Below are 10,518 nucleotides of genomic sequence, written 5' to 3'. Positions count from 1 at the left end.
GAAGTTTTTGTTAGATGTGTTTAATTGTATTTCTTCTGGCTCATGGATTTCATTAATGCTAGTCTTGCCTCTGATGTTTCAATTGAAACCTCCAAGCATTTTCAGGATGAATATGTCATCGATTAATTAATTTGCAGACTATTTCGTGAAATCTGCTTTATCTAAATATAATACTTGCGTTTGATATTTATACTTTTCCTAAACGCGACCCCAATGACAACAATTAGTACTCATGACTCAATGTGTGAACTCCTTTATGAATATTTAGAAATATCCCCCCTTACTCCTTTATTATCACTGGCGACAACCTTGTAAATTTCACACTAGGCAGACATTTTGTGGGCAAAGTGTCCCCATCCCCCAAGCTGAGTTCCGACTGCAAAACACATAAATACAAACTTAATAATTATTTACCTTAAATTGAGTTTTAATGTAACGAACAAAAAATGTTTTTGTTATTACCATCGAGTTTTTAATCGAGAACGGAAAATTTTAATTTTCATTGACAAGAAAATGAACAGTAGTAAATTTGATCACCAGCTTTTATAATACTTTTTAGAGGATTGGGGGAAGAAGGAACTTGTTGATAGAAATATTTTGTTGTCTACCTATTTGTAGAATTTTCATTCATCTAATTTTTCTCCTTAAATCCAGATGAAGACAATAATCATTGTAAATTAATCCGACACCCGTACTCAAGTTCGTCATTAGGCGTCAATAATGTTACAATACATTAAGTATTTATGGACCCTTATTTTAATATTAAGTTAATGAATTGGTTAGATTATCAATTCGCCATGAATTTGTGTTGAATAATTACCAATTATTTTTTGGCTTATTTTACATAAATATTTCTTACAAAAAATGCAAATGATAAATTATCAAAAAATAAATTTAAAAAATTTTTAATTTTCAATTGCATGATTTTATTTTATTTGTTAATTAAGAAATTTAATAATTGACGGAAGATTCTAAATTGAAAAATTTACTATGAATTTAATATTTTTTCTCACCTCCGGGCGGAAAGCGTCAACTTTCGTCCCTCTGTGCAAAACGAAGTTGCCGCTTTCCGCCTCCGTCGAGGAGAAAAATAGTTTAACTTCCCGCTAAGAAAATTGTAAATTTTCAAAAATTCGGGAAGTTATTGTTTTCACCCCGATTTTCGGATATCAAATTTTCATCAGATGTCAACGTTTTGAGGTCCTAGGAAGCTATTCTGACTATTTTCCGAATGATGCCCGATTATCTGTATATTTGTGTGTGTGTGTGTGTGTGTGTGTGTGTGTGTGTGTGTGTGTGTGTGTGTGTGTGTGTGTGTGTGTGTGTGTGTGTGTGTGTGTGTGTGTGTGTGTGTGTGTGTGTGTGTGTGTGTGTGTGTGTGTGTGTGTGTGTGTATGTAAACTCTGCTTATCTTTTTAATGAATTGACCGATTGAGATGGTTGAGGTGGCAATCGAAAGAGTTTTTTGGCCGTCAACTTTCCTGAAAATTTTAGATCGATCGATTAGATAGACGCTAAGATATTGAAGAAATACAAAAAAAAAAATTTTTTTTTTAATTTTTCAGAAACGGCTCGATCGATCGATTTCAAAATCTAATCAGCTCTGGAACACAATAAAGCGCGTTGATTGCCACCTCAACCATCAAAATCGGTTCATTCGTTCGCGAGATATCGTGGAAGAAAGAAATGCTAAAAAACGGTTTTTTTGAAAACAATGGCATACAAAAGTATTTTCGAGCTCGAAAATGTATTTACGATAATGTATTCGAGCTCCTTAAGCTCGAAAAAACGGGAAGTTTTTTTTCTTGAAAATAAAAAATTTGAAAATGACCTAAAGTTTCAGAAATTTCCATGTTCCTTTAACGCGTAAGAAATATATGAACTGTAAAAAAGTTTCACATTAATATTATTCATCAACGCAGAGGTACCGTTTTTTGCCACGTTAGGGCCAGTTTTGGACATTCGAAAAATAAAAATAAAATAATTTGTAAAAGACGTAATGACGTAATTAATTTTTAAAATACGTACAAAGATATTTTCATCCCACTATTAAAATAGTAATTTTATTTTACACTTTCTTATTAATTAAAATAAAGTATTAAATGTCCAAAAATAGAGCAGTGGCCACAAATGCTACCTCACCCTTATAATAATAAAATTAAAAAAAAAAGAAATTTACAATTTTTTATTTATTTTTGCTATTTATTAGTTGACATATTTCATAACTCATACTTATAAAACACCTTCAAAAAAATACTCTAAATAATTATCTCAACATAGTTAATGATTCATCAATCACTCATTTAATTACAATATCAAATAATATATCTTCCGGTAATGTTTCATCTATTTCCGTAATAAATAAATCGTTGATCATTATTTCAAGATCGTCATAAGATTTCATATTTGTGATATCCATAGATAAATATTTAAAAGAGTCTTGCATAATTTCAGTTAAATAAACAAATTTTTCAATTCTGTCTGTACTATCAATAACATTATTATTATAATCACGGACATTACGACCGACATTTGAATAATCGATCATCCACATCAGCAATCTGTAGTATTCCTTCAATATAAAATTTTCATTTAATCTCGGCCATTCGAATAATATTTCATCAGATCCTTTTTTAATATAACCCAGTAATAACACAAAGTAACAAATACATTTATTAATATTAGCTTCTGTTAAATCAATCATAGCTGAATTTATTTTATTTATTATTTTAATGTGCAGATTATTATCAATTTTAATATTATTATTTTTATCACTATTTATTAGATCGAGAATAGATTTAACCATCTGTGGAGTAAAGAATGGATCATTATAATCACTACCACGTAGAAATAGTAATAATTTAAATGCATTTTTATTTAGTATTGTTTTAAACAATGACGCATCAAATAACTCTTTCTTATCAATTATATAGAAATAAACATTATCATTAATAGTCAATTTACTGTACCTGTACACAATATGGTAAATATCAGTATCATTAGTAATAATAATAGATGCCAATTTACCATTACGTTGAAAGAAACATTCACTTTCTGCTTCTCCGTACTGTAGTCTTACTACTTGAATTCTCTTATCATTGAACATCAACTGACGACCCCATGACTGAATTGCACGTGATAAATGAGGCCGGTAATTTTTTGAATTTTTTTTATATGCCGGTGGTGTCCCGTCAAAATATATTTTTATTTTTTTAACATTGAATTTAAATCCAAATTCAAGCTCCTTAAGTATCGTATTTAATTTCTTAGTCGCCACTAATTTATTCAATTTTTCTTTTAAATGTCCGCAGTACCAAACTACAAGACCGTCGACGTAAATTTTACAATCTAAATCTATGGGGTCTCTTATTGATGCTTTTTCTAGTAAATCTTTGCAAACACGATTGATGTTATAAATACCCATTTTTGGTTCAAATCTTTTTTTTATATTTGTTTAAATACTTTATTTTAGGACCTTTATAATTTTATTTTTTTAATACTATAATAAGTAAAAAAAAAAAAAAAAAAAAAAAAATAGAATAAAAATGATTTTGATAAAATGTTTTTATAAACAAAACTATTTATTAGAGGATAGTGTTCATAAAAATTAATTCGTTATTTTATTGAGATTAAAAAAAAATTTTAATACCATTCATTAAATGACAGCAGTATGGAATTTTAAAAATTATTTCTTATAAATTTATTCAAACAAGATTTTATCTTTACTGAATTAAAAGAAACACAAGTAGAATACAAAAAAGCTGGTTATAAAGTATTTTTAACTGATAAAAGCAAAACACAAAAATTACACAGAAAAAAGATTTCTTAGCGTAAAAAAAAATTTGCATTATGAAATGAAAACAAAAATTTTTTTAAAACTAAAAAAAAATTTTTTGACACAAGAAATTATTCGTTTTCAATTCATAATGCAAAAATTTTTTTGGGGATAGTAAAAATTTTGTGCGCCAAGAAATCCTTTTTTTCTGTGTATGTTAAATAGAAACATATCAAACACCTAAAGTCGTGCTATCAATAATAACGTGTTCTGTAATAGACTTTATTTCTTCACCATCGGTAAGATTAAAGTAAACACTACGGTCATGAGCATCATCCAAAAGATCCTGCCACATTTCATTGCGCTAAAATTAAAAAAAAATAAATAAACAATTAAACTCTAAAAAAAAAATGAATTGCTATAAAATACACTCTTGCATTTACCCTGAATGCGTTAAAATTTCCACACAGTATCAAACTGTGTTTCGCGCGAGTAAGACTCACATTGAGTCGATTCGGATCTTTGACGAATCCGATGCCTTCGCTTCTGACACATGACAGAATTATCACATCACACTCTGACCCCTGAAAACTGTCTACTGTATTGATTTCAATTTTTTTCTGCGGTTTTACACCTTCAGTTTTTTTTTCTTCACTATCGGATTTTGTATTTTCTTCTTTATTTTCTTTACCCCTTTTTCTTCTTTTTTGTTTATTAGGTTTTTTTTTATTCTTTGATTGAGTTTCTTTTATAGTTACCTTTTCATTAGAAATATTTTTATTTATTTCTTTATCATCATCTTCATCTTTTGCTTTCTCATCATCTTTATCTTTGTCTTTATCATCATCACTGTCTTTATCTTCATCGCTGTCTTCATCTGTACTGTTGTCTTTATCTAAATTTTCTACTATATCTTCATCATCACTGTTTATTTTTACTAAAATATTTGTTTCATTTTCTTTATCAGTATCTTTTTTACTCAGATCTTCAAGATCTATAAGATTTTTGTCATCTTCCTTCTTCTTCTTATCAGATCGCTTTTTAATTTTTATTTGCTTTGACTGTTGCTTCCCGTCACTAAAAATCGTTTAAATAAATATGATAAACTAGTAAGTTATTAAATCTCAATAAAAACAGGAAATCGTTACTTACAGTATCTTCAATATAGAATTAATAAGCATACGCTGATTTTGATAAGGGGTAATTACTCCAATACTAAAATCTTTATCCATTGATTTTCTTTTTTCCATTAGTGAACGGACTAAATTAGCCACTAGAATAGCTTCGGTTGGATTAGAACGCCCATCACTGTCTTGTGGAAATGGGTGATTGAGTACTTTATAATTACAAAAGTCAAGTGGAGATACAGAGGCTGCATTTTTAATAGCGCCTTTGTAAAAATATCGATTCGGCCACTGAGAAATTGAATCGATCATACGATATTGGGTGTCCAACATAACAATAGGATTTTCTGATTCATTTTCAAAAATAGTTTGAGCTCTTGCGAAGAGTGACGAATCATAGCCATAGTCCTTTGCTTTCTATTTAATATTCGCATAATAAAAGTTATATGTATATATTAAAATTTTGGAATATAATTTATGGTAAAAATATGTGTAAGTGTAGTCTCACTAATTTTTGGCCATAATAAATTATAAAATTAAGATATCAAATTTTGTTTTTTTAATATTATATTTTAAGGCGGATTGATGAAAAAAATATAAATATTCATCATTAATAAACAAACTATTAATATTTTTTGTAAAAAAATTGCGGAGTGAACTCGGATTAAATCCGGAGTGAATGCGGAGCAGAGTTTATTTTAATATCGAAACTCCGGTTCGGAGTGAAATTTATTCCGAAAGGGAGTTTATTTTAATATTAAAATCGAATTGAGTGAATGCAGATTTAAGTAAAATCTAGATCACTCCGAAATCACTTCGCTGAAAAAACAAACTCCCTATTTACTTCGTATGCGAAGTGATTTTTTTTTCTTAAACTCCGAAACTCCGACATATAGAGTAAATTTGGATTTAAATAAAATCCGTAATCACGTCGAATTCACCCCCAATTTTTTACAGTGTGTAGAAAATTAAGAAATTCATAGAAAAAATATCTTAAATATCTTCACAAATTTTTTCACGATTTAAGAAATACAGATTTATTATTTTTAGGGCCTATAAAATTTTAAAACTTATTAAAATATTCATATTTTAATTACTGCGGCATTTTTTTCATAAATCTGCTGAGAAAAAATTGAAAAATTTTAATTGTTAGTTTTTTTTTATCTTAGAAAATTAATGAGACTCCTCTGCGGCATAATTATCAAAACTGATGTAAATACCTGTGATAAGATAGTCGGTGGTAATTGTTGAGGATCACCTACCAAAATCAATCTGTTTATTTTTAGCAATGTAGGTACTAACGTAAGCAACTCTGTCGCTTGTGCTGCTTCATCAATAATACAAAACGGTATTTCTAATCCACCATTTCTAAAAAATATCATTAATTGTTATTTTTTTTTTTAAATTAAGAAAATAATTATTTTTATAAATTTAACTATTTAATTTTACCCAAACACTGCTTTCATTCGGTAGCTCGTATAGCAAGATGTTAAAGTACAGGCAATAATATTTGCCTTTTTTAGTATTTGTTCTTCAATAAATGCTAGATTTGTCTCATATTTAAAAATTAAGTTTGTCTATAATAAATAAAAAATATTGAATTCACATAAAAAATTACAGCCACTTTAATAATACTAATTTAATAAATATCTATAACCTTTTGATAACGACGAGCAAGTCTTGGCAACGATATATGTTTTACTGATGGATGAATTTTTTCTTCGCGACCCACGCGGACGATTTCAAATGGAACATTTTTTTCTACAAAAAAAAAATAAATAACTCTATGTTATGATCATTTTAAATGCATAAAAAAAAACTTAAATCAATATTTCACCTTCCATATCTGGTTTTATTTTTAATAATTTTATAACCAATTCATCAATTGCTTTGTTTGAAGGTGCACATATCAATATTTTGGTTACAGCATTTTTACTCAGCGCAGTTGCAACAATATTTTTGATTACTGTAGATTTACCTGTCCCAGGAGGGCCTTGGATTAAACATATACCAGGCGTTGGTTTTTGTATCGTTGTTACTATTCTTGACATTATTTCCCCTTGTTTTGCATTAAGGATTTCCTAAAATGATAAAATATTCTTCTTATTAAGCTCTTAATTTCATACAGCAAGAGTATTTAATATATATATTAAGTTGTAAGTACATTAGTTACTGGAGAAATAGAGTCTGACGTTAAACATATTTTATACGATTCATTATCTGGTTGTAAAATTGGCTTAAACAAAACAGAGTAAGGGATATTGTCCAATGCATCTAAAAGTGTAAGGTAAGACAATATCCATGTAGTAGTTGTTAATGATAATATACTCGGCAAATTATACAATGAAGAGTATTTAGTTATCAATGTATAAGTCAGTGTAGTTGTTCCTTCTTGTCTGCCTGAAATATTTTATTTATTTTATTTATCAAAATTATAAGAAAAAAAAGTAATCTGTATCAGGCGGCAGAGGCAGCCGATCGGTTCTCGTGTGGCTTGGGCGATCACAAAAGTTAAGCAGCATCGAGCATGATCGCGACTTGGTTGGGTGACCGCTTAGTCACGCGTTGAGCTCGATCGGAGGTTTTTGGCCGTTAGGTGCGGGATGAGGATCTAGTGATCGGTAAAATGTGAATTTTATCGATCACTAGAGCCTCACCCAAACCGAACTGTACTGGCAATGGTTTTCTCTGTGGTTTCTCTTGCCCCTATACTCCCACAGTCAAGGTGGGGGGTAGGGTATTACCGTAATGGTACAGTACAGTATACACTGAAAAAAAAAAAATCGCTAGCTGCTAGCGATTATTTTTTTCAGTGTAAGCACAAGTCGACCACAGCCGCACAATAAAGGCAGAAAAAAAAAAGGAAGCAGTTGCGATATAAAGGCAAAAAGTGTAAAAAGCCGTTAAGGCGGCTATACACTAGAATTAAAAAAAAAAAAAAGTAATCTATATCAATGAAATTTACCTCCGGTTCTTCCTACTTCCTCTACATATCCAAACTTTTGATCAAATTTTTTAAAATTTAATATAACCAAATCACCCCGACTTGGATATGTATCTTCCAGAACAGGAGTAGTTTTAACAGTACTTATTAGTTGAAATCGAATAATTTTATAATCTGTATTATCAACTGATATAGAGTCATATGACCTTTGCATTACTTTTGCGTCAGTTTGTTTAAGCCTACAAATAATTTTATGTTAATTTTAAATAAATAATTCTAATTAGTTTAAATAAGTGAAGAGATGTAAGTAAAAAAAAAAATTTTTTTTTTAAATAAATTCAATTGAAAGCGGTTTTGAGCTTATAAATTTTTAATTTAGTTTAATACTTTTTTCGTTTTCTTTCTTCAGCAAAGTCTTCTTTCAACGCATACCAAAATTCGTGAATTAAAAATGGCAGCATTATTTTTTGATACTCATCATAAGTTGAGTATAATAATTTTGTTGGATCCATTTCTATTGAATCAATAATAGGCGGTGGTGTTTCTTCGTATTTTTTGTCAGTGAGCCATGTCGGATGCCATTCAAAAATGTTATAAAAAAATTCTTTGCTTGAATATTTCCAAGATGATGCATTTCCTGAACTGATTTTATTTATTAATTAAAAAATCATCAGCTCAAATAAAATAATATATATATTTACAGATTAATAAACATACCTAGTTGAGGGCTGCCGATCATATCTTCTAGATGAGTTTCCATGTAACCTAGAATTGTTTCGAAATTTTAAATTTCCAATTCTTGTTATCAAGTTTTCTCCCATTGTTATTAATTAATAATCAAACATCTATTATCTGTAAATAGTAAATTATTTTTTAATGCATTGCATAATAGTTATAAAATCCAATAGCTCGTTCTATAATAAACTTTTATGATATCCAATACATATAAATTATCGAGAGTATCATAAGAAAAAATTGTTATAAAACTTTGACATTGAATCGTTGATTATGCGTCATAGAAATATTTACGAGTTTGTAAACTTAAAAAACAAATTCATTGACTAATTTTAATAAATATAAATATTTATACAAAACATACTAACATTGTTGATAATCGATTTTTATCAATCAATGAGACTTTTGTTTAATAAATAAAATTTTTATTGCATACTTTTATGTATTTATCTTGAGTGTTCAAAGAAAATTTAAAATAAATATATACATGAGCGATAAAATGTAACCGAGAGCTGACGTAATACACAGACAATGTGTAATATCTATAACATAATTTTATAATATTTTGGTATAGACTGTAAAAAGTTTTTGGACTAGGTGTAGTGTAAATGACTCGGTGTAAAAATTATGCGAAATATTGTGTTAAATTTAGGCGGTGTAAATTAAAAATTTTTACACCGTCAAGCGGGTAAATGTGTGATTTATAATAATTTTACTTTGAGAAAAATAATCTTAAAAATATTCAAATGTTCAAAATACTACTTAATATCTAAATAAAATTAATTTGGTTATTAATTAAGAGGTTAAACATTTTCAATGATCATTTGTTACTCATTAATCAAAATTATAACGATGACTAGCACGGAATGGTGTAAAAAAAGTAAATTACACGCGAGTGTAGATTACAATAATGAAATTTAAAAAAATGCGCGTTCTGATTTTTCAAATATTTAAGTACGCATTTTTTAATTTTTATTCTACTGGCATTTTATTTGTTAATACAAAATTTTTTAAAATTGACAATTGTCAGCTACATTCACACCCATAGATTACACTGAGTAAAAATTACACGGATTGATAATTTACACCGTTATTTCATACTACACAGCCATGTAAAGTTCTCGGGGGCCATTTTTACACTAAAATTTTTTACAGTGTAGATTTTTATTTAAAATTTATTTTAATAATTTAAAAATACTTACGTTTACTTTATTTAAGATAATTAATTTTTTTATTTTTATAAATTAATGCAAATTTGATTAATTGTTTTATATTAATTATACGGTGCGTGTCAATAGGCAGAAAAAATAAATGACGCTTTTGTAACTTTTAAACATAAAAATTGGTTGTAAACTTTTAGTAAGTTATTTAAAAATAATAATATAGCTTACGAAATTAATGTGCAGAAAATAATTTATTAATTAAGTATAGAGGTTGTTAAAACTTACTCGAGTGAATAAAATTATAACTCGAATGCTGCAATATTTCGATGTAATGTTATTTGAACTTCAATTGTTCTTTGAGTTTGAGAGTCGAGTTGCCTCGTATTCGTTTCAAATATGGGCAAATACACATGATAGGTATGAATGTAAAACAAAACTTCGGGATTCACAGTTTATTAGACTTGCGCACTAAATACTTTAACGGTAACGTACAATTAAAACAATTATTTTTTATTGAAAATCGATGACTTATCAACTAATTTTTTACGCATTTATAAATTTTTATTCAGTTATTTTAAAAAAATTTTTTTATTATAATGATAAAACTTTTTTGAATTATAATTAATACATGTTTATATAAATCCGTACTAATAAACTACTTTGAGTAATTTAATTAATTAATTACTCAATTAATTGCAACATAAAAAAATTTGATTTAAAATTCTGAAGCGATTTAATCAACAGTCTTAATAATTCAATAGTTTGAGTCAGTCTTAG

General features: G+C 28.0%; 1 protein-coding gene across 2 annotated transcripts; it reads right to left on the bottom strand.

The window, feature by feature from the left end:
- Positions 1-3,739: 3,739 nt before the first annotated feature.
- Positions 3,740-10,159, bottom strand: LOC130669797 (probable helicase senataxin). Of its 2 annotated transcripts, none has more exons than XM_057472868.1 (12): positions 9,781-9,925; positions 8,561-8,695; positions 8,231-8,485; positions 7,865-8,082; positions 7,064-7,299; positions 6,737-6,980; positions 6,557-6,660; positions 6,349-6,476; positions 6,120-6,267; positions 4,928-5,316; positions 4,219-4,852; positions 3,740-4,139 (listed from the first exon to the last, which is right to left on the bottom strand). In XM_057472868.1, exons 2-12 carry the CDS (start codon positions 8,662-8,664, stop codon positions 4,008-4,010), a joined length of 2,592 nt encoding a protein of 863 aa, XP_057328851.1. In that variant the 5' UTR covers positions 8,665-8,695; positions 9,781-9,925; the 3' UTR covers positions 3,740-4,007. The 2 variants fall into 2 exon arrangements, with proteins under 2 accessions (XP_057328851.1, XP_057328850.1); XM_057472867.1 differs by lacking the exon at positions 9,781-9,925 and adding an exon at positions 10,027-10,159 and having other exon boundaries at positions 3,761-4,139.
- Positions 10,160-10,518: the final 359 nt, after the last annotated feature.

This window comes from Microplitis mediator, chromosome 6 (assembly GCF_029852145.1).
Source record: "Microplitis mediator isolate UGA2020A chromosome 6, iyMicMedi2.1, whole genome shotgun sequence".
NCBI classification, from domain to species: domain Eukaryota; kingdom Metazoa; phylum Arthropoda; class Insecta; order Hymenoptera; family Braconidae; genus Microplitis; species Microplitis mediator.
Note: the sequence above shows the minus strand (reverse complement) of the source record. Positions and strands in the feature narration are given on the sequence as shown.

Coding starts and splice junctions, on each gene's coding strand:
- LOC130669797 (XM_057472867.1), bottom strand. CDS start 8,664: ATGGGAGAAAACTTGATAACAAGAATTGGAAATTTAAAATTTCGAAAC. Junction 6,477..6,556: donor TTGCTCGTCGTTATCAAAAG/GTTATAGATATT, acceptor TATTTATTATAG/ACAAACTTAATTTTTAAATA. Junction 6,268..6,348: donor CGAATGAAAGCAGTGTTTGG/GTAAAATTAAAT, acceptor GATATTTTTTAG/AAATGGTGGATTAGAAATAC.